This window comes from Galeopterus variegatus, unplaced genomic scaffold (genome assembly GCF_000696425.1).
Source record: "Galeopterus variegatus unplaced genomic scaffold, G_variegatus-3.0.2 Scaffold474, whole genome shotgun sequence".
NCBI classification, from domain to species: Eukaryota; Metazoa; Chordata; class Mammalia; order Dermoptera; family Cynocephalidae; genus Galeopterus; species Galeopterus variegatus.
Window position 1 is genome coordinate 172,922 of NW_007726585.1, and position 26,104 is coordinate 199,025.

Consider the following 26,104-nt stretch of genomic DNA (forward strand, 5'->3'; position numbering starts at 1 on the left):
CGAGAGGGGGGAAGGAAGGAAGAAAGGAAATGAAGGAAGGAATGAAAGAAAAACAGACCACAATAAAACACTGAACTTTCAGACGGAGAGAACAGACCTACAGTTAGTTACTAGAGGTGGGAAAGGGGGAGGGGGAGGGGGGTTAGGGAGCAATTGGGTAAGGAACACAAAGAGTAATTACGATTTGCTATGATGAATATGCTAATAATATTGATTTGATCATCACATACTGTACACAAATACTGATAGTCAACTCTGTACCCCATAAATATGTATAATCAAAAACAACAAAAAAATTCTGAAACTTTAAATAAACAAACAAACAAATAAAATAAAAGTACAGGAAGGTGTCAAGATGGCAGAATAGTCGGTTCCTCGTGTTGCTCTCTCCCACAGGGCGACCAATTTGCAGCTTTTGAGGAGCAGCAACAGAGGACCCGAGGTCTGTGCTGGAAAGGACAGGAGCCGCCTGTCACGGGATCCCAGTTCAGGTTGCTCCCCATTTCCTAAAGAGACTTTGGAGCTTTGGAGCTTTTGGGACCAAACACCCCAAGGCAAAAGATTAGGTAGCCACAAATATAAATCATTTAATTATACAAAACATGCCAATTAAAAAATACATTCACTTTTTAGCAAAAATGCTATATCTATATGCTCAAGAACAAACTGAAGTAAGGTTTGTCCCAGGTTTAAAATACTGTGAAATAATTCCTTGCTTAAGAAATGTATGTTCTTAATTCCCAGGTAATTTGATACATCACTATGGAAACAAATCCTTAAAGAGAGAATCATGAATTAAAGCTAAACTTTTAGAACTGAGTACAACACATACACAAAACAAGAACTAAGGCAGGAAATAACATTTTATATTTCTATATAGAAATTGAGTATTTCTTTCTCCAACAGACTATAATTCCAACAGCCAACAGCCTACAATGAGCCATACATGCAGGCCTAATTTTGACTGAATCATTCAACTACCACATTCCTATCTGAAAACACAGAATGGAGCGTTTCCACCCAAGAATTCTTGAAAATATTTTAATATCTCATGAGTGAGTCGTACTGTGTAAGTACAGTACATTGAGAAAAGTAATCATGGACTTTCTAAATACATTTCATTAAACTAAAATTCAGGTTTTAAGTACCTAGTTAGAGTTAAACGTAATGGAACATCATACCTAAAATTTAGACCACACCTTTTTCAAAGCTAAACAAAATTTTAAAACACCCACAAAATATCATATCCCTGAAAACCTGCAGTCTAAAATCAGAAAGTTTCCTTTACCACCCAGTATAAGACCAATGCTCAAAGCAACAACATATTAAAATGAATCTTTGTTTTAATCAGAAATCAACTGCCTTTAATACAAAAACTTCCCTCAAAGTTTCATAATCAACATTCTATGATTTTAAAAAATCTTATAAAAAGGATTCACAAAGGTTCACAAAGAGTTCCCTTATCAATTTCTCAAAATTGATGTCAATGGATTACTATATTCCAAATGTTTCAAATTTTTTTCCCCTAATTAAAAATATCGGGACAACTAATTTCTTTTTACTGACTTGTTCACACAACTATAATTTTTATTTTTTCTCCTATTACCATTCTTTTAAAAACATTGTCTTCGTTGCAGTACAATTTAGATTTATATACAAGACTGGAATGAAATCTACCCAAAACGCTAACAGTTGCATTTACTATAGGTGATGACTTCTACCTTTCCGTATTCTTACATTACTTTTAATAAACATATAAGTACTTTCAAAATGAAAAAAAAAAATTTTCTATTTTCTTATATCATTGCTCATTCACAAGGTTCTGATATGTCAACCTTTTTTGGTAAATTAGGTAGAAAGTGATGTGAATTTAAACAAACGTTTTTTAGATAAAGATAGGAAAGTCAGAAAATGGGAAAATATAGCCCTAATATATCTAATTATTATATAGATACTAAAAATAGGTGGCAATAACTTAAAAATTAGGCAAACATATTTTCTTTTTCTTCAAATTCACTTTTTCTCCAATGAAAATTAAGAAAGATTAGATTTGTGTGAAAAAGGCATAATTACAAGAATTTTCTTACTTAAGTCTATAAAATAATCTCAAGCCATGTACTATCAATATTGCTACAAACTGAACAGTTAAGGTAAACTGTAGAGAACACAGAATTAGAAACAAGCTATTTTCAGGCAAGTATCAGGTATTTTCTAACATGGAAAAGCACTCAACAAAATAATTTAGGGTAACATATATTACAAATAATAATCCAAGGACTTACCAATTTCAGCAGGTAGTTGTTTGATTTTGTTCTCTCGAATGCTAAGCATGCTGAGTTTTGACAGGTTTTTGATGTCCTTTTCCACAGTAGTTATACGATTAAAGCGAAGGTATAGGGTGGTGAGAGAATCTAGCCTGTACACCACTGAAGGGATTTCTCTCAGTTTATTATGCCGTAAATCAAGCATCCGCAGCTTCTTCAAGTTATCAAGAGAGTCAGGCAAACTGGTAAGTGAATTTTCACTTAGAGCCAGTGTCATGAGATTTATTAGACAGCCCACCTCTGCTGGGAGGGACTGCAATTTGTTACTGTATAAATAAAGTTCTGTTAATTGAGTCAACTCTTTGATTGATGATGGCAATATGTGTATAGACCTCTTGGATAAGTCCAAACGCATTGAATTCTCTTCCCGGCATTTGTTGAGCTCTTTAATCACCTCTGCATTGCTGGATTTTTTTCTAGTCCCAGGTGCTGGATTTGGCCGTTTGATCGTATTGTCAACTGAAAAAGCCACACCTGGTTGGACAGCACTAGAGTCCTTCTTTCCATCTTTGGCATCTTTCCCTTTGGTCTTAGATTCTTTTTCTTTGCTCTCTTTCCCAAAACCTCCGGAGGCTTTTGCCTCCTTTTCCCTTTCCTTGGCTGATGGTACTTTGGGATCTTTTTCTTTAGAGTCTTTTTCTTTTCCTAAACTACTACTCATGGTGACACAAACTTGGACAAAAACTACATGAACTCCTTTTAATTCTATTTGCCAGTAACAGGAATTCAAGGATGAATAGACAAAGATCCTACGCAATCAAAAAGGTGTTGGCTTGAAGAAGTAATCAGCATGGAGTAAAAACCATCTGTTACATGTTGGATCTAAAAGTACTATGCCCATTTCTGATAACTCATTCCAGCTGGTAAAACGTTGCTGGTCAACCAGTAACTCATTAGAATTCCTGAAATATAATACAGAGAGATTAAATTAGTTTTGATTATAATTCACATTAAATAGACTCTGAAAAACAATCTCATTGCAGTTTGCCATTTTCCTATGATTCAATACAGTAAATATTTATTAAACACCCTTTATTTATGTAAAATCCTTTGACAACTACAAAAATTCATAAGGCAGGATCTGCCTTCAAGAAAGTTGCAAATCTGGGGGCTGGCCCATGGCTCACTTGGGAGAGCGTGGTGCTGACAACACCAAGTCAAGGGTTAAGATCCCCTTACCGGTCATCTTTTAAAAAAAAAAAAAAAAAAGGAAAATTGCAATCTAATAGGAAGAGGTGAGAAAAGAATACAAATTACTATAGTACACAACTTTATAAGAGCTAAAAAGTGGGAGAAATCACAGCAGCAGCTAAGGTTTATTAAGTGCTCTGTAAGTACACGTACTATTCTAAGTTTACAAATACTAATTCATTTAATATATATAACCCTATGACGTAAATTGTTTTCCCCATTTTATACAGAGACACCTAAGCACAGAAATATTTTTAAGTAACTTTGTAATCTTGAAAAAGTGACAGAGCCAAGATTCCAAATTAGGTAGTATGTATCCACAGCCTATGTCCCTAACCACTATAGTAAAACTGCTCTATGTACTACTAATCGCCAGATAGCTTTAAAAAATAAAAAGGATTTCAAAGGTGATGATGATCGAAAGGAGAGCAGTCTGGCAAAAGAACAAAATGAAATATGTATGAAAAACAACAAATAGTTCAGGGGAAAAGGGCATTAAGAACCTGTACTTCAATAAGCATTCTTAGCTGATTCTAATGCAGATAGATCTGGGGACCACCTTTGAGAAACAGTAACAAATAGCAATCTCCAATAATGTCTACGTTCTAGGGACTGGAAAAGTGAGAAAGACCAATGGCACAGGGTTCTTTTTTTTTTTTTTTTTTTTTTTCCTTTTTTTGGTCTTTTTTCGTAACCGGCAACGGATCGCAACCCTCAGTGTCGCGCCCGTACCGGACCGGGACCGGCAACGGGATTGCAACCCTTGGCGTTGCGCCCGCACCTTGCTCAGCCAGTGAGCGGCCGGTCTGTATATGGGATCCGAACCTTCGGCGGGAGTGCCGCCACGCTCCCAAGCGGCGCACTGTAGCAGTGCGCCACCGGGCCGGCCCACAGGGTTCTTAAAAGTAGAAAAAGTTCACTGGTGTAATGACTGACCAAAAAGATCCACAAAGGCTGAAAAGATGAGTAAAATCTTTGTGGAAGGAATCAGTACTCCCTAAACATTTTGAAATTTAAAATTAATAATTATTTTGTGACTCCATTGTTAATTCTATAAAAATAACTGATAGCTATTTAGTACTAGAGATTAAAGATTAAAGACAAAGTGATAACATTTTACTTGATTAGCTTTAAGAGGTTAAAAAAGTTATTAAAATTTTATCAAACCACCACAAGGATTTGATAGTCTAAGTGCACAGGACTGTGTTAAGAATTTTTTATAGGATGTGAGCCCCACCCAATACAAGTTTACAGTTTAACTAGTCAGCCAAAACACTTACACATGACAACTAAGTAACTGACAAGATAGTATATTAATAAATCCTCAGATGAGTGACATATGCTAGAGTACTTCTGAGAGAAAAATCAACATCAGTGAAAATGATTGAGAAGAGTCAGGTACAGGAAGGACTTAGGCTAACTAGCCTTTGATTAATGAGTAGCGTTTAAGCAAGTAGAGAAGAGGTGGCAAAGCATTATAGATGAGCGTCACGAAATGGAAAGTTTGGCCCAGAATAGGGAATGAGCTTGGCTTAGCACAGGATGGTGAAAAGGTAGGATTTTGCTGAAGCAAAGGGTCAGATGTGCAGGGACAACAGCAGCTGGGTAAAGGAGGGATGATCTGTAAATTCAAAACTGCAGGGGCCGGCCCGGTGGCGCACTGGATAAGTGCGCTGCTTGGGAAGCGCGGCGGCGCTCCCGCCCGAGGGTTCGGATCCCACATACAGACCGGTTCCCGCTCACTGGCTGAGCGAGGCGCGGGAGCAACACCGAGGGTTGCGATCCGTTGCCGGACACGGAAAAAGACAAAAGACAAAAAAAAAAAAACTGCAGAGTATGAGCTTTATTGGTACATAAGATTCTACAATTAAATAAATATTTGCTAGCACATTAGAAAGCTCTATGTCCCCATTATTCATCACCCCTTCAAGAAAACAATTATTTTGAGGTAGAACGGACAGCGACTACAAAAAACTTCAGAGAAACTGATCCAGAAAGTAATGCTGATAAGCCAATATGAAAGCACGTTTACTAAAACCATACAAGAGTGAATGATGGAAAATACACACAACTGAAGGGATACAGGCATTGCTTATCAGCTTGTATTTAAGAAATGTCATTATACCAAATTTCTGCAATCAAATTTCTATTTAGCAAGATGTGTATATACTAAGTTTAGAAGGACTCTTCCTATGGTAAGGATCAAGTGAGACTTACAGGGTATAAAAAACATAGATCTTAGGTATCACAGAACAAATCCATCCTCCTAAAGAGTAAGGAAACTGGGAAAGAAAAAAAAGGAAAACTTTAAAGTTTCAGCTTATTTTAAATTAGATTTAAAATTAGATTTTAAATAATTAAAACACAATTAGATTTTAAACATTTTTGAAAGTTAAAAATAACACTTTCAACACACAATAAGCATTTTGAAAGAGGGAATTCCTTATTTCCTATTTTGTTTCGCAAATGATAAAAACAAAACAAACGAAAAAACAAAAAACAACCCTCCGCAACCTAGTATATCTGTTTAAAAATACAAATATCCAGGCTTCATCCCAAACCACTAAATCAGAATCTTTAGGGAGAAGGGGTGTGTGAAAACTTTTTAAAAAAAAAAAAAAATAACAAATGCCTCAGCAAATGTTTAGCAAGTTTGGCAAACACTTGATCTGACCAACTTTAAGATAGGAACACTAGTATATTTAATATTATATTTCTCAAATATAATTCTAAAATAAAAGAAGGTTAAAGGAAAGGGTGGGTCAGAAAAGGAATTGTATTAATGAAAAAACAAGTTACTAATATCTTAAAGTTTCCACTGCAGCCTAAAGGGACTTCTATAATCTATAGATATCGTCTGCTATATTTGATGTTCAGACTACCAATATTTGAACTGTTTAATGATTTTACTGCACTGTTAATGGATTTGAACTAAGTGACACATATATTCATCCTGCAGCTCTTATACTTAATGAGATTTGCTGGTATATAGTTCAGTCACAGTACATAAAAATATAACTAGTCAGAGAACAGAATTTTGGAACTTGACATTATCGCTATGCTTTACTAAAAGGAATTAACTAACCAGTCTTGACTAGTTGACTAAAAATTTTTCACATCCAATAAAAATATATTTTGTCCAGGAGAACTAACGAATGACTTGACAGCACAAAATTAAATTCTGGGTCTAATCCAGACCTGAATCAGGTGACACTGCCAAACATTTTAGATGAGAAAATGTATTAAGAGTAATCATTCATGTTTCTTGGAAATGAGCTTTTTATTCAATAGTCAGGTTTTTTTAAAGTCACTTTAATTCTACAATGTTTGGGGGACAGCTTCATTTGCACAAAATTTGAATCTTGCACCCACTTATGTAATAGAATATACAGTGCATTTTACCTTTAGTCCAAAATGACACTAAACAAGAAACTACCAATGCAATTTGTTGGTGGAGGACTGAGTTGATGCACTTTTTCTCTGGCACATAGCTGTGTTCCAAATTATGAAAACTCTTAATTTCAAATTCCTAAATAGAAGAGTTCCTTTATTCCCAATTTACAGATGAGAAAATTGAGGAAGTAAAGTCAGATACCTAGTAAGTGACTGTAGAAAAATTCAAAATCAGCTCTGCCTAATTCTAAAGCCCATATATATTCTGTCCCCTATCCCATGCTAGATTTCGAAGATACACATCCAAACTATGATTGTATGAAGATGTTGATTACAATTAACTTAGGCTTCCAATACTTTCTAAATCAGAGCTCTGCAAATTCTTCCTGTAAAGGTCAGAGATTAAATACTTCAGTTTTATGGGCCAGATTGGTCTCTGTTGCAGATACTCGACTTTGTTATTTTAGCATAAAAGCAGCCATAAGACAATACATAAATAAATAGGAGTATCTGTGTTTCAGTAAAACTTTACCAAAGCAAACTTCAAACTGTATTTGGCCATGAGGCCACAGTTCGCCAACCCCTATCCTAAGTCACTGTTCAGGTTTTAAATCATTCCTTTCAGGAACTATATTTTTATATTAATTAAACACAAGAAGTAAAAATATTTTTTTCCTTCCTCTTGTAATATACTCACATTACATTTAGCTATTTCCAAAAGAAACTTCCTACAATTTGAAGGGAAGATGGAAGGGAAAAAGCACTAGCCTATTAAAATCTATTGTTGGTATAAGACTATAATGATAATCATCACATGTAATAACTATTTACTTAAAAAAAACCACACACACCAATAGGCCATATACACTAAATATATTCCTTAGTCTTATCTGAAATGCAGATGTGAAAGCTTTACAATATTAGATCTTGAGTTACAATGAACAGAACTTCAGATTCCAGACAAGATGGAACGAGCCCATTAAACCCTGTTCTTCCAACTAATTACAGTACAACCTAAATTCATGGACAAAATTTATAAAGGAACTAGAAAAAGACTCTGAAAGGTAGAGAAAAGAAGGTAGACTGACTAGGGACCTTGAGATTCAATAGCACCCTTTTCGCTATAGCTTTATGAATCTACTTGAACACCACAAAAGAAGCCATACCCCTCTACCACCCCAACTAGCGTTGAGGCCACAAAGACTGTGCAGTGAAACTCTGCCAACCATCCCAGATTTGCACTAACTTGAACAAAAGCAGCACACATCTCCCTTCACATTAGCACTGTAGTGGAGGAGACTGTGGACCATGCTCATGCTGCACTGAGCAAATGTCAGCTAAGAAGTGGTAAACCTCTCCCTTCCAACTGGTGCAAAAGCTGTACTATGAGATGGAGAAAGTCCTGTTGATCATCCCCTATCCTGCGCTAAGCAAATGTAAGCAAAGATACAACATACCACCCTCTCCCAACTAAAGGGAAAGAGAGGATTATGGAGAGGGAGGGAGCTGGAGAAAGGAATTATTCCAATTTGTGTATTCCCAGGCACACCCTTTGTAGCTCATGCATAAAAGCAACCGGGAAAAAAAATGATTAAAAAAAAAAATGCTTTGAGAACTGAACTATAGTGTGGAATACCCACCCATGTTTTAGATTGACTTTGGGGTGGCATATAAGCATGGTAGACCAGAATATCACTGAAAAAGTTTTGAAAACAAAATGGAAACCGAAGGCCAAAAAATGGGATGCTTTGAGAACTGAACTATAGTGTGGAATACCCACCCATGTTTTAGATTGACTTTGGGGTGGCATATAAGCATGGCAGACCAGAATATCACTGAAAAAGTTTTGAAAACAAAATGGAAACCGAAGGCCAAAAAATGGGTCAGGACATGTGTTCTGAACCAAACAGGTTTGTTGTCTGCTAAAATAGAATATGTAACTAGAAATGAGTGTTTCACAAAAGTCACAAAATGTCCATGAAACAATCTAAAATTACTCTTCATACCAAAACTAAGAAAATACCAACTCTAATGAGAAAAGACAATCAACAGACACCAACACTGAGATAACACAGATGTTGGACTTACCTGGCAAGGATTTTAAAGCAGCTCTCAAAAATAAAAAAATTTAAAAACTCCAACATACAATTATGTACACTCTTGAAACAAACGGATTAGTAGAAAGTCTCAGGAAAGAAAAGATATAAAGACAACAACTGAAAATTTTACAACTGAAAAATATGATAGATGAAATCTTAAAAACTCATTGTGTGAGCTCAATAAAAGAATGGAGAGTATAGAAGCAAGATTCAGTGAACTTGAAGATCAGTAGAAATCATCCAATCTGAACAACACAAAGAAAATATATTTTAATAGGGAAATGCAAACTAAAACCACAATGAGATATCACCTATCTCCAGTTAATGTGGCTATTATCAGCAAGACAGAAAATAACAAATGCCAGCAAGAATGAGGAGAAAAGGGAATTCTCCTACATTGTTGGTGGGAGTGTAAATTGGTACAGACATTGTGGAAAGCAGTGTGGAGGTTCCTCAGAGAACTAAAAATACATCTATCCTATGATCCATCTATCCTACTACTGGGTAAATACCGAAAGGAAATGAAATTGATATATCTAAAAGACACCTGAACTCCCATGTTCATCACAGTACTATTCACAATAGCCAAGACATAGAATCAACCTAAAATCCCATCAACGGATGAATCAATAAAAATGACTGTGGTATACATACACAGGAAGACTATTCATCTATTAAAAAAAATAATATCCTATCATTTGCAGCAACATGGATGGAACTGGAAACCATGTTAAGTGAAGTAAGTAGACACAGAAAGACAAATACCACATGATATCATTCATCTGTGGAATTAAAAAAAAGGAAAGAAAAGAAAAAATGTGGTTTCATAGAAGTAGAGAGTAGAACTATGGTTACCAGAGACCAGAAAGGGAGTGAGTGGGAGGAGGAGAAGTGCTAGACTAACAGGTATGAAAGTATGTTACATACCCTAAATGAATCATTGTGCAGTATATGCATGTATTGAAACAATACACTGTACCCCACAAATACATACAATTTTGTTAAAATAAAAAAGAAGAGAAGGAAAGTACAGAGCAATAACAAAAAGAAAAAAGAAAGTAGATTTTAAAAACTCAACAAAGCCTCAGAGAGCTGTGAGAAACAAAATATTTAACATTTGTTTCTTAGGAGTCCCAAAAAAGAGAGAAAAACATGGGGCTGAAAAACTATTTGAAGAGACAATGGCTGAAAAGTTCTGACATTTGTAAAAAGCATAAACCTATAGAGCTAAACAGCTGAAGCAAACCCTGAACAAAAAAAACTCAACGAAATTCATGCCCAGACACAATGAAATTTCTGAAAGCTAAAGTTAAAGAAAATCCTGACAGCAGCCAGAGAACAATACAAACCTATAGGAGAACAATGATTTGAATGACAGTGAATTTCTCATCAGAAAGCATACATGCCAGAAGGAAGTGAGAAACATCTTTCAAGTGTTGAAAGAAAAGAATTGTCAACTAAGAATTATTTATCCAGCATAAACTTCCTTCAGGAATGAAGGTGAAATAAAGACATTCTCAAATGAAAAAACAAAGAGAATCTGATGCCAACGGATCTGCTCTATAAGAACTGTCAAAGGAAGTTCTTCAGACAAGAAAGCAGAGACAAATTCAGAACATCAGTAATAAAGAAAGACCAATGGAAAGGCTAAAAACATGAATAAACACAACTAGCAATTCTTCTCTCCAGTTTTTAAATTACGTTTGACTGTTGAAAGCAAAAGTTATAACTCTAAGGTGGTTGTCAATGTATGTAGAGGTAATGTATGTTCAATGTATGTAGAGGTAAAGAAGTGAAAATAAAAGGACCTAAATGATTTTAAAATACTTACGTTCTACCTGAAGTGGTAAATGTTAATACTTGTAGACTTTGATGACTTAAGAATAGATATCATAATTCTTACAGCAAACTATACAAAGAGGTACTTAAAAAACACTACAGGTAAATTAAAACAAAATCTTTAAAAACGTTCAAGTAACCCATAGTAAGGCAGGGAAGAAGAAAGGAGAAACAAAATAATAGAGTGAATAAACAGAAAATAATAAATTGGCATGCTTAAATCCAAACACAGCAATAATTACATTAAGTGTAAATGGTCCGAACACACCAGTTAAAAGGTAGAGAGTGCCAAAGTGAGTTTAAAAAAATATGACCCAACTATATACTGTCTACAAGAAACTCAATTCAAATATAATAACATAGCAAGTTAAAAGTAAAAGGATACAAAAAGGTATACCATGCAATCACTAATCAAAGGTAAGCTAGAACAGATATGTTATTATCAAAGTACCAGAGACTGGAGGGGAGGAAGGGTGGGGAAGAGGAGAAGTGGTGGTCTAATGGGTACCATACTATGCTATCTACCCTAAGTGAATCATTGTGCATTATATGCACATGGTAACCCACAAATTTGTACAAGTAGATGTTAAAATAAAAAATTTTTTAAAAAGTTGGAAGACCACACTACCCAGTAATCAAAGCAAGACACTGTTGGCAGAGGAAGAGACACAAAGACCAATGGAACAAAATAGAAAACCCAGAAATCAACTACACACTATTCTGTAACATGGTCCTGGTAATATGTTAACAGAAAAAAAGCAATACACGAACATTTTATTTACTTGGGCATTTTTAAAAATGGGATATGTATGGAAGATGAACATTAACAAAACATATATAGACAGTTCCTAAATAGCAGTGCAAAGGAGACTTAAAGCCACAGAAACACTATAATTCATTCATGCATTTAAGAAATATTTACTGAACTCATCCTATGCACCAGGCATCATGCTAGGTGCTAAATAAATAAATGACCTACTTCCTGCCTTCAAAGTTCTTAGTCATGTAGAAAAAATAAACAAGAGCATTCCATGATGAGCAAATAACACGTAAAGACTAAGATATGCAAGAACACTGTGGGATAAAGGAACAAAATGGAACCTGATGCTTCAGGATTGTGTATAAGGGAGAAAGATCAGTCTTCAGTTAACAAAAGGACTTTTACTTCATGTTGTACATTCTAAACGTTTTGAAAAATGGCATGTATCTAATATTACAGTATCATATAGAATAGTTACCCTGCCCCCAAAATCCCCTGTGCTCCACTTACCCATTCCTCACTCCTTCCTTGTGAACTCATGGCAACAATAATCTTTTAGTCCATCAGCAGCAAATATTTTTCAAATACCTAAACTGTGTGCCAAAAAATTGCAAAGCACTTTACATATATTGTCACATTTACTGAGGAAAGTAGAGTATACTCCCAAAGAATTGGTTATTTCAAGTAGAGTTGCTGCAACTCACAGGCAAAATCTTCAATGGTAGCATGTCCCAGAAATTGTGGTTAACCACTGCACAATTAAACTTGGAACCCAGTGTTGAAAGGACTGCATGTTATCTACCGAACTATATACAGTCACACTATGGTTAGATGGTATTACCATCTTTGAAGTATGTTAGCAACATAAAGTAACAAAAACCTATATTTTACACCAAACAGAAACATTAAAGAATATTATCCCCACTTTTAAAAGTGCTTGTCCTCTTTTTAAGAGAGAAAAAGTCAAACTCTATCAAAGTTATGTTGATATACCTCTTATTCTTACTGCAACTTTTTTTTTTTTTTTTTTTGTGACCGGCCGCAAACGCGCACCAGCGGTCATCCCTATATAGGATCCGAACCCGCGGCGGGATCACTGTTGCACTCACAGCGCCACACTCTCCCGAGTACGCCACGGGCTCAGCCCTCTTATTGCAACCTTTTGCTACACTCTCCCCAATTTCTAAAACCACTGTTTTAACAGGCAAACTTCCTTCTTAAAGCACTATTATAACCATCTGTTAGAGTACAAATCAAGCCTGATATTTTAATCTATATCACACCAGGGCATCCTTTCTCTCCATTACCCCAGAGCATTTCTCTCAATATTTTAGGGATATACATGTTAAAAGTATCTTCAATTTTATTCATTCCATTTTTGGCACATTCCTTCTCCACACTAGTATCACCTGTTTAAACACCTCTCCTCCACCCCTCTCTCTCAATATCCTATTTTTATGCTAAAGATAATTTTTCCCTCTCTTTTGTAGACAATGCCAACATTCAACTGATACTTTCTTAATTGATTAACCGTAAGTACATTGTAAACAGAAATCATGAGGAAAAAATCAGCTAATTATTCTGACAAGTCAGAAAATTTTAGTAAAACATTAGTAGTAGCACAATAAAATTTATAAAGAAATGATACTTGATCCAGGCCAGCAACGGAGACAGCCCTGTGCCCAGGGGTCCTGAGAGACGGAGCTGTGGGCCTTAGCTCTGCCCCTGCCACACATTCAGGCTAGCAATGGAACCAGCCAACTCCCAGGATCCTGAGATGGGGGCTGGGCCAGCTCTGCCCACAACCAGATCTTAGAATGTATTTATTAACCACATGTGTTTCTTTACAGTGCGTGACTTATCTGTTCAGGTTCTTCACCAAATTTCCACTTAGATTTTTCTAATTCATTTTTAAGAGTTCTTTTTGCAATGAGGATGTTAATCTTTGTGTGTTTAAAAAGAAAAAAAAAAGTAGAGAATAGAATAATGGTTACCAGAGGCTGGGAGGGGTCAGGGGAAAGATTAGGGGTGAACTAATGGGAACAAAACTATGCTATCTACCCTAAGTGAATCATTGTGTAGTACATACATGTATTGAAACAACACACTGTACCCCATGTAAATAAATACAAATAAAACTGAATTTAAAAGAAAGGATCTTCCATCACCAGTAGACGGAACTTGGGGAAATCCTGGCTTTTTCCCACTTTTGCTCACAAATTCAAAGATTAGTAAGAGGACTTAAATTCAGCATATGGCAAAAAAAAATCTCTTCCTTCCCATTAGCCATAACAGCTAGATATACTCAATACTTAAGGAAGAGACAGTAGGAGAGACAGAGTTCTACCTTCCAATAGAGCAAGATGCTCAAACTACCACACGTTGACAGAGGGCTCTGACATGCAGCAGACCATCAGATCTGTTACTGTGTTAACAAAGAATAAACTTTCATTATGTCAAAGTAGACCTATGAAATTATAATTGGTTAAATTTCCTCAATGGACTCTGTATAAACTAACCTCCCATGTAATGGTATCGAATAATATTTATCTCAATGTTCAGCCAATATAGTTCACTTGCAGAGCCACCAAGATGGAAAACAGTCACATCTTGTTTTGGATTAAAAGCTATCTAGTGTATAATTTAACATTTAAAAATAAATAATTCATACACCTTTTCTTGATAAACTATCAATCATATTTATATAATCAACATAAAAACCATCATCCTTCCAACCATTCCCTCATTTATGAAATGTTTACTAAGCATCAGATACTATATCTGGGGCTTTAAAAATAAAAGATAGGGCCGGCCCGGTGGTGCACTGTAGCAGTGTGCCGCTTGGGAGCGCGGTGGCACTCCCGCCGAGGGTTCAGATCCCACATACAGACTGGTTCCCGCTCACTGGCTGAGCGAGGTGCGGGGGCAACACCGAGGGTTGCGATACCGTTGCCGGTCCGGTACGGGCACGACACTGAGGGTTGCGATCCGTTGCCGGACACGAAAAAAGACAAAAAGGAAAAAAAAATAATAAAAAAATAAAAAAATAAAATAAAAGACAAAAATCATTGCTTTCAGATATCTTACAAAGGGAAGGAAACAGATAAATTTAAAAACTATGAGAAAGACAATATGATGGCATAGGGATTGGGGGTAGGAGCTGGAAAGAGTGTGACAATGCTGAAACTGAATCCTGAAAATTGAATAGGAGCTTACAAGTTCATATTGTGGGGGTAGGCAGACATTCTGAGAACAAGAAATGGCATGAGAAAAGTGCCCTCACCAGAAACCATAAACAGTTTTTCTATGGCTGGAATTCAGACCCCAAGATAAGGTTAGAAAGGTAAGTTGTCAAATCTTGTAAAGCTGGTTATTCACATCTAGTAATTTGGACTTTATCCTGCAGACAACATGATTTTCAAACTCTACTCTCTAAACCTTAGTGTTTCAGAGTACTCTCAGGGGCTGCCAAGAGTAAGTATGAAGAGCCAATAAAGGATTCCAGGAGAAGAGGGCACGATCACAGGCATATTTTTTAAAATTAATCTGATACTGTTTAGAATGACTTTAAAAGGTCAGAGGTTCAGATGCAAGGCAGAAAAACTAGTTAGAAGGGTTACAATGATCTAATGTTAATTTTCAAATATTCAGACATGTTCAGCAAAAATCATTTGGGGAACTTTGAAATCGTAGGCCCTAACCCAAGAATTCTAACAAAATAAATATCTGTGGTAGGAAACAGTAATCTGTATGATTAAAGTTTTCCAGGTGATTCTGATGCAGGGCCAAATTTGGAAACCGTTGCCAACAGTCCATGTCAAACATGTAAGGGTACACTCCAACTACTTTTAACTAGAGTATTTTGGAGTTTTGTAGGTTCATTTTAAGCTGTCTCAGTGTTTAGTGAAATGCTAACTGACATTTAATGGGCAGGGTCTGGAGATGAGAACTATCCTTGCATACCACATGACCTACAAATGCTCACCAGACATATAACTAGGTAAAATATCTATTTATAATTTTGAGCACCCAGAACCTAATTCCATTTTACATATAAACTTCAGGAAGTAAAAAGTAATGTCTACATTCTAGAGGGAAGGCTACTTTAACTTAGAACCTTAAGAATTATTAACTATTTCTGACAATCACTGACACCCATATTGATCTTGGTATTTGAATCATAAGTACAACATATCTGTATCAGTTTGCACTTGTAGCTACTACAACTTCATGGTGATATATACAAGCTTTTGTTCATTATTTGCTAGTACTCTGCCTGAACATTTCATATTGACATACAAGTATTCACAGCCTTGAAGGAGGGCCTCACAACCTGGATGAGACATCCTGTTCTTAAGCAAAAAAATCATGTAAGTTCTTAAAATTGTTGATGTACCAATTAATGTCTAGCTTGCTAAGTATGAGTAAGCTATCTGTTGTCAATCAACTGTTAATAGATAAACAAATACCTTTGTTTCCTCTGCCACTCCAGCCAGGTACTAAAAGCTGTGTACTTCATCATGACAAAAAGTTCCATTCCAGATTAACCCCTTCTTCGCCCTGACTCAACAGGAAGCAGTAAGATGAGCCTTCGGCCCATTCCATAGAAATGGAAGGCACTATTGACAAAGCAAACTTTGTTGGACTGAGCATGGCTGAAGCTATGCTGGGACCTAAAACCACCTGGGCGTGAGGAAAATTTAGAAGACAGTTTTTTTTTTTTTTTTTTTCCCTCCTCCTTTCCATTCCCTAACTTTCTTATCTTGCTTGCTAAGTAGAAAAACAAAGCTGTTGAAAGCTAATAAGAACCTTGCATAACTAACAGTTCTTTGAGGCTTGCAGAATTCCAAGAAGTGATCAAGGTCAGATGTCTGGAAGCAGATCACAGGCACCAGCAAGGCCAGCCAGAGACTTTGCAACCCATTCCCTCAACTCCCTCTTTAAAAAATGCCTTAATAAATCTGACTCTTTGAGATGGTTTTAGTCTGGCCATCTCTTTCAGGTTTACCGGGGAGATGGGTTAGCCTAACATCTCCTTCAGGTTACCAGCATTCCTGAATAAAGCTGCCTTCCATTTTCACCAAGATTTGACTTTCAGGCATTTTGTTTATGTTTGGCATCAGGCAGCTGGACTTGGGTTCAGCAACAAAAATGGATCAAAGACCTAAATTTAAGACCCAAAACTATGAAACTACTAGAAGGATACACCAGGGAAATGCTACACGAAATGGGAGTGGGCAGCACTTTTTTGAGTGAGACTACAAAGGCACAGGCATTTAAAGCAAAAATAGATAACTGGGACTGTATCAAACTAAAAAGCTTTTGCACAGCAAGAGATACTGTCAAGAAAGTGAAGAGACAACCTACAGAACAGGAAAAAGTGTGTGTAAACTACACATCAGACAAGGGGCTAATATCCAGAATATATAAGGAATTTAAACCACTGGACAGCAAAAATATAAATAAATTATTTTAAAAATGGGCAAAGGACTTGAGCAGATATTTCTCAAAAGAATACATACAAATGGCCAACAGGTACATGAAAAAGTGCTCAACATCACTAATCATCAGGGAAATGCAAATTAAAACTACAATAAGATATCATTTCACACCAGTTAGAATGGCTATTATCAACAAGACAAAAAAATAACAAGTGCTGGCAATGATTTGGAGAAAAAGGAACTCTCCTAAATTGTTAGTGGGAATATAAATTGGTATAGCCACTGTGGAAAACACTATGGAGGTTCCTCAGAAAACTAATAGATCTACCTTACGACCCAGCTCTCCCAATACTGTGTATATACCCAAAGGAAAAGAAATCAATATAGCCAAAAGACTCCTGTACTCCCATGTTCATCGCAGCACTATTCACAATAGACAAGAGATGGAATCAACCTAAATGTCCATTAATGGATGAATGGACCAAAAAACTACAGTATGTATACACAATGGAATACTACATAGCTATAAAAAGAAATGATATCTATCATATGCAGCAACATGGATGAAGTGGATACCATTCTTATTAAGTGAAGACAAGCCAAAAAGACAAATACCACATGATATTACTCATATGTGGAATCTAAAAAAAAGTGTTCCTCATAGAAGAGAATAGAATAATGGTTAACAGAGGCCAGGGAATGTGGGGAGAAAAAGTGGTAGACTAATGGGTACAAAACTATACTCTCTATCCAAAGTGAATCATTGTGCAGTATATGCATTGAAACAACACACTGTACCTCACAAATATGTACAAGTAAATGTTAAAATATTTTAAATTATAAAAAGTAAAAAGAAACTGCATAACAGACCAAATGGACTTAATGGATATCTACAGAACATTCCATACAACAGGTGCAGAATACACATTCTTCTCGTCAGCACATGGAACATTCTGCAGGATAGTCCACATTAGGCCACAAATCAAGCCTCAACAAATGTTTTAAAAATCAAAATCATATCAAGTATCTTTTTAGGTCACAATGGAATGAAACCAGATATTGATAACAAGAAAATCTTTAGAAACTGTATAAATACACAGAAACTAAACAACATGCTCCTAAACAACCAATGGGTCAATGAAGAAATTAAAAGGAAATTTTAAAAGTCCTTGAAACAAATTAAAATAGAAACACAACATACCAAAACCTTAAGCAAGACACTAAAGAAATTTATTAAAATGTGAAACAAATCTACGTTTTGAAAAATAGCTATTTTCATAAAGTACTGTATTTATGTTAACATGTACTGAGTTTGTTAATTTTAAATCAATTAACATTTTTTCAATTTCCAAGTTTTTATTTATAATATAGAAAATATGGATAAATATAACCCATATAAATAAGCTCTCTGAGGCTCTCAATTTTTTAAGACTGTACTCTAACTGCTGCACTAAAGTAGTCAGGAATGCTGGGGCATCAGGTGGACAATTTACTCTCAACTAATGTGGGAGGAAGGTATTTTACTGAACTCTCAACTTTTAAATTTGTAGTCATTTTACAATTTTTTAGAAAAAGATTAGAAATAATACATAAACAAAAGGACATGCTACAGAATAGAAATAGACCTTTTAACTCATATTTCTGAAAAAGGATTCATTTCCAGAATATATAAAGAACCCCAGAAAATTGCTAAAAGACAAATAATGTGTGCTAAAAAGTGGGCATGCAGTTCATAGAAGAAAACTATTTAAATGGCCAATAAAAAATATTTCAAAGTTACTTAATTGCACTAGTAATTAGGAAGATATGAGGGGATATTACTGCCATCAGGTTACCAAGTGAAAAAGTCTCATAATACAAACCGTTGTTGCAGAAGATGGAGCCTAAGAACTCACACTCTGCCGGTAAAAGTATAAATTGTCAAAATCACTTTGGAGAGCAATTTAGCAAAAATGTGGTGAATTTGAAGATGCCCATATCCACCCTACAATCCATCAATTCTACTTCTAGGTATTTATGTTATGAAAACTTTTGCAAACTTGCATAAGGAACACTGTTGCAAGGTCACAGTACATAGCAGTAAAATCTATAACGACACTCATAAGGGACAAATCTCAGAAACACTGGTGAACAACAAAAAAAGAAATATGTAAGTTGCATAATGATGGATTATTTATTATTTCTCATTATGCAACTTATATATTTCCTTTTTAGTTCCATTTGTATAAAGTTTTAAAACATAAAATATGTTTTAAATATATATGTTTACACATATTGTTTGTGGAAACATACATTGTGATAAATATATATTTGGTCTTTGCCTCTGGTTCCTGGCACACAGCTCCTAAATACTGTGGAATTTCCTGGGTGATAGGAGTATCTTTTGTTTTAATTACTCTTGGAGAGCCCCTAGATAGGTTCTGGATGGAGAGTGGTCTCAGAAAGACCACAGCAAGACTAGAGGACTGGAACTTTCAGCCCCACCCTCCATCCTCTGGGGAGGTAAGAGGGGCTGAAGATTGACTTAATCACCAATGGCCAATGGTTTAATCAATCACACCTACATAATAAAACCTCCACAGAAATTATTAATATATTATGTCTAAATGTATACTTCACATAATGTAGAGTCCAATTATTTCCTACTTAATGGTATCTTTGTGAAAAGTATGGTAAAACAAAATATACTTTATAAATTTAAATTCATAACTAGAGATTAAGTTATGAATAAGTCCACTGAATAGTAGGCTACTAGATAAATGTTTCCATAACTGACCACTAAGATGTGATGATACAGCTCAATTCAGAAAAGAATCTGACACTCCATTCTTGGCCCATGGACCAATTCTTAAAAACCAGCACTGATTATTCCTTGGTATTAAGTATTATTTTAAAACTATTTTTCTCTTGTCTAGGAGAAAGAGAATAATTCAGATAAGTGAGAGGGAAACTGGATGTCCAGAGACAGATTTGGGGGTTCTATCTATATTAAATTTAACCCATCCTATAATCTAACAAAAGTGATTCAAATCTCCTCCCTCAATTCTTGTATTAAATGAAGAAATCATCTAGCTAATTCTCATATCAAAAAGAATGAGCTTAAAAGTAATACTGTATATTGAAAAGAAAATGCAGAGAAAAAAAAAAAAAGGCCACAGATCTGGTTTTGATTACAAATCCTCTGATAAACTGCAATGTGACTTGAGCAAAAGCTCCACTTCTAGTACTCAGTTTTTTCACCTGAAAAATGAGTTTGGGGGCTACATGATTTCATAGATACCTTAAAGTTCAAAAAGTCCTGCTGCTAAATCAATAGAAAATAATTCCAAAGAAGGCCAATTTGGGGTGTTTGAAACAAGAATTACTTTCAGTCTGGAAGATCAATTCTAACAAAATTTCCACATCAAAGAACCCTTAGATACTACCATAATTAAACGTTCTGAGTTATATTTACATGTTAGGACAGTAGTTATTTAGCCATATTAAAGAGCTTATTATGTCTCCATGACTATAGGTAATCATAACTGTCATGCAAACATACCTTTTGAAATACCTTAACAATATGTCAATCGGAAGATATTCCGTTACACATTCTCAGCATTTCCCAAAATTTATTTCTATATCTAGTTCCATGATCAAATATGTTTGGGATAGATGTGTTTCAAACATAATACCACTCTCTCTTTACAGCAGAAATTATTATTGCTCTTTATATTCTTCACAGAGTAATTACCATAACAAGATTTCCCAAATTTATGTGGATCACAAAACCTCTTCTATTAATATCTCATAGTTTTCAAGTGCTCAAAGTACAATTATTTAGTAGTAAACATAGGTTACTGTTATCAGACAAATTAGAACACTGATAGGATTTTACAAAATTATTAAAAATGTATTTGAGATTTAAAAAACACTAGAGTAATAAGTAATTGGAGCGACAAAGACTTAAAACTGAAAGCTCCAATAATCAACCAAGCATTAAAATTTTCTGTAAGGCTGTCAGATGTGCTTTTATATTTGGGAGTAAGAAACTAATATAGTTAGTCACATAGAATTATTAGGATGGAAAAATACTTACCCTCTCTCAGCTGCCACCCTGCTCTTGCAAATGGACAGAGGATAGGTAAAATGGAACTGAGTCAAATGAATACAAGCATATGCTCAAATCAGAGAATAGAAAGAGGCTTGTCCAACAGCTACTAATATTTTTCAAACATATTTCTTTTAATAGGGCCACTCAGTAAGGAAAATAAATTGACTTTTCCCTTGAAAAACAAGAAGCCATTCAGAATACCAGATTGTTCTAGAACATTCATTACACCAAACGATTTAAAATAAAAGTATCCTAATGGCAGAATTTACAGCATGAAAGTTCAATTTTCAGATTCACTTGAAAAAGTAATCAACATCTAAAACAAACTAAAGAAATAAGCACTCTAAAACTAATGCCTAACTATAGACATTAGTCCTAGACATTATAGCCTCTAGTTTCATTCTTATTTCTTTCTAATGTGCAAGGTTTCATAAACAGAAATTAATATATTTGACATAGTACATTTGATATGATATATATTTGATATAATCAAATTCAAATATTAACTTGTGATTTTTTTAATTTAAAAAAGTTGATCTAAAAGAGTATCCACAATTAAACTGTTTTTGGCTTTCAGAAAACTATATCGGCACATATTTTATTCCTTACAGTAAAATGATCTTAATTTTGACAAAACTGAACCTACCACTCTTAGGATTTCTAGTTTGAAAGTTGCAGGGAGAAAATGGTGTGGTCCCTCTTTTGAAAAATTTTGAAATTAGGAGAATGAGAAACAGAAAGATGAACTACATCTTCAACAAACTAGGAAGCATCCCTAACCACACTATATGAGAAGGGTTGCCAAATGCAGTGATGGTAAAGAGGGATGCTGGAAGATCTCAGGCCACAGAGATAGATAGCTTGCAGCTTCAAATCTCAAATCTATCATAGCTCAGTCCTGTAAAGTACATAGCCCAAAGGGCAAACCCACCAATCTCTTGTCTGGAACATTTGAAGCGTTCACAGACCTCATCTGGCATCACTGAGACACAGGAAGAGTCAAAATTGAACAAGAACTCAAATAGTTTGAAAGGGCATACCTTTCCTAAGAAAAATTGATGCAGATTAATCAAGATAAATACTAGTAAAATTACTGTACTTCAGTGATTTAAAAAAAGAACTGAGAATCTAGGCAAAAACATTGCTACCTAAAAATGAGAGGGAGGAGGGAATCAATGCCAAAAAATCAATACAGCAATACCTATAGAGTCTTCAAGGGAAAGAAGTGTACCTCAAGAATTTATACCCAGTCTAACTATAGTTCAGTATAAAAGCAACCATTAAATATTATTGAATATGCAAGAATTCAGGGAATACTGTTCCTATGAAATGCTCTTGAAGAAAATACTAGATAATAAAGTTCAGCCATCCAAATGATGGAAAGAAAAACTATGACAAAGAGTAAGTTTTGAGCACTGAATCCATTTAACTACTGTTCTAAGACTATAAAAAAGATATCGTTATGGCTACAGAATATAATGTAAATGTTATAATCCCTGACAATGTTGTTATGTAACGAACAAAAATTAGGAGAGTGAATGGACTGAGGTGTGCTTTCATCTTTATACCTCACTGATTTACACGTTTAAGTATACTTCCACGGCTATACCTCAATTTATCTCTTAATCTGTTAGCTTTTAAAAAAGGTAAGGAAATAAGTATAATGCTGTAATAAATACAGAAGAGCTAAATATACTCATTAACAGAAAAAGTCTCATATTAGATTACAAAAGAAAACATAACTATATGAATCTAAGACTCCCCTACACAACAAATTTGAAAGAATGAAAATGAAATAGAGACCTTACATACTCAAAATGACACAGGCATTATATAGGCACAAGGATACCCATAGTAGCATTATTTGTGATAGCAATGTATGGAACATCTAAATGTCTACCAACAAAGACCTAGTTAAATAATTGTTCATCAATGGAATAATTCGTAGTTATTAAAAAAATGGGGTAACAACTATGCACTGATATGAAACAATTGAGTCAGTGTATTACAATGGCTAACTCTAAAAACTCTGTAGCCAGACGGCTGGAGTTCAACTTCCAGCTCCACAATTTACTAGCATGTTAAAGTTTCTGTGCTTCAATTTCTTCCTCCATGATAAGGAAATAATATTACCCACTTTTCAGGGCTGTTATGAAGATTAATAATCGATATCAAAGTGCATATTAGAACAGGGCCTAGAAATAGACAAAACACTATATGTGGTAGATATCATTATATTAGGTGAAAAAAACTGAGTTGTAGAACAGCACAGTATTCTACCATTTATTTTAATATATACATATATATGTAAAATATCTCTGGAAAGATACATAGAACTCATAGTGGTTTTGTAGGAAGAGAAACTAGGCAGAAGGGACATTTACTTTACACTTCCGTACAAAGATACTTCAAAATGTCTGTGGAAAAATAGAATTAAAAGATAATATGACTCTTTCCATGAACTTTTGAAGTAAACTCATATCTTTTGAATTTTATACCATAAGCATGTACTGACTAGGCAAAAACTACTATTTAAATTACCTTTAAAAACTTTAAGGGCTGGCCAGTTAGCTCAGCTGGTTAGATCATGGTGCTGTTAGCACGAAGGTCCAAGATTCAACGCCCCCCCCCCCAACCTTAAGGAATCTAGAATGACTGAACATAGTACCACTTTTCTAGTTAGTTCTCTGACTACCATGCCTAAGGTACATTTACTCAATTCAAAGGTCATACAAGTAGCAAACTCTCAGACAAATGTATTTACCCAAACTATCTATGAGAGTTCAGATAGTTAATGTGTCACTGTATAAAATACAAAAGAACATATCTTAGGAGACAATGCAACAAATGTACATGTAAAGGACTATTCAGTGCAATGTTTATGTAAATAGCAAAATGTAAGAAATAACCTAAATGTACATCAATAGATTAAATTATGGTGCTATATAATGGAATATCATACAGACACTAAAAATGACAGCATACACATATACAACATAAACTTAATAAATTATAATTTTTGCATTTAAATGACCAACAGTAAATGCTGGACTCTTTCCATATAGTAATACAGGTATGCTTCATTTCTTTTCATTGCTGACTATCATTTTTGGTATGACTACATCACAATTTAATCATTCCTATATCAACTGATATTTAGGTTGTTTCTATTTGCCTTTACAAATTTACGTTTATTATTTACTTATTTTGGCCAGGACAAATACTCTATTGAACATAAATCTTCATCCACAGGATCCAATATTTCTTTAAGGCAGATCCCTGAAAGTGGAACTGCTGGGCCAAAACTAATATGCATTTAAAATTTTTATATGTAGTTCCCAACTGCATTCTTCTAAAGAGCCTGCATCAATTTATATTCTGCCAACCTCACAAATTATTCTTTTTCATTTTCATCAACCTGCTATATGAAAAATGACATATTATTTTAATCTACATGATTATTAGTGAGTTAGCAAATCTTTCCATTCCTCCACTATTTGTGGTATTCAGACAAAATACAGCAACAGCTATATTATGATTAACATACATTGTGGTTTTAATATTTATTTGCCACAATTGAGTAATTGGGAGCTTCACATAAAAATTCAGACCTCTGCTTCTCATAAAAAAAAAAAAAAAACAAAAAAACAAAAAGATTGGGAGATCACTGGGTCGATGTTTCTTTTTTATTTTGGATGGCTGGCCAGTACGGAGACAATATTTCTTAATGACAAAAATCAACTGGCATTGAACAGAAGCTGCCCGCTTCAAGTACTCTCCAACTGAGCTATCTCATAAATTTCCCCTACTGTCTTTGCTCATTTACGTTATCTGCCTGGTCTCCTGTAGGAACTGAAGTTTAGGACCCCATTTCTATTGCATTGTTTGGTTATATACTGGCTATCAGAATTCTTCATATGAATGTTATTAATACCTTGCCTTATGTACATGTTGTAAATATTTTCTGTTGTTTTTCTTTTAATTTAATCATATATAAGTATATATACATTTTTAAAAGTTGAGAAGAGCACCCATCTAATGTTAGCAATGTTACCCTTGATTATAGGTGATTTTTACTTTTTTTTTATCTCTGTATATATATTTTAAATTTATACAATGAGCAATCACTCTTTTTATAATCAGGAAGGCAAAAAGCTATTTTCATTTTGAAACAGAAAAAAAATCTAACAATGTTTGTTATGTTCCTTTTAAACTAAATCTCTGTATATATATTTTAAATTTATACAATGAGCAATCACTCTTTTTATAATCAGGAAGGCAAAAAACTATTTTCATTTTGAAACAGAAAAAAAATCTAACAATGTTTGTTATGTTCCTTTTAAACTAACAAAGGATAAAGTCAATTAAAATTTGGTTTATAAAGAAAACATGAATGTATAATACAAGAGGAGATCAATATAATAATTAAAGCTCATTAAATCAATGCTCATTTAAATTAGCTTATAATAGCCTATAAATAATCTAGGTGGGCCAGTTACCTCAGCTGATTACAGCACAGTGTTATAACACCAAGGTCAAAGGGTTTGGATCCCTCATACAGGCCAGTTACCAAAAACAACAAAAATCTAATATATCCAGTACTTCAGGTCAGAATTACAGTATACACTGTTTTTACAAGTGGTATTCCAAAGTGCGTGGAGAGATCTGATTCATTTTGAGGTTGTAAAACAAAATTTTTTACATTAGCAGTTCAGAAAACTATTGTTTTCCAATTATACATATTTAAATTTTTATAAATATAAAATATAAGTATATTTTCATTCAACCAACATATACTTGATACATATTAAATATCACATACTGTGCAAGGTGCTATGTATGCAATAATAAGGCCTCTTTGCCTGTAAGTTTACAGACAAGTGGGTGAAGCAAGAAAACATTGTGGTAAGTGCTGATGAAGCACAAAGGGAAGGCACTTAAACCTGCCTTGGAGGTTGGAGGAA

At 34.6% G+C, this 26,104-nt stretch overlaps 1 protein-coding gene across 5 annotated transcripts in view; it reads right to left on the minus strand.

Moving 5' to 3' along the window:
• SHOC2 (soc-2 suppressor of clear homolog (C. elegans)) overlaps window positions 1–26,104 on the minus strand; it is an 89,408-nt gene that overhangs the window by 50,162 nt on the left and 13,142 nt on the right. For 3 of the 5 annotated variants that reach the window (XM_008569187.1, XM_008569188.1, XM_008569186.1), the window contains exon 2: window positions 2,283–3,226. In XM_008569187.1, the coding sequence (XP_008567409.1) occupies window positions 2,283–2,985 (703 nt within the window). In that variant the 5' untranslated portion in view covers window positions 2,986–3,226. Of the gene's footprint in view, window positions 1–2,282; window positions 3,402–5,732; window positions 5,780–26,104 lie in introns of those variants that run through there. The other 2 variants (XM_008569189.1, XM_008569185.1) reach the window with 2 other exon arrangements.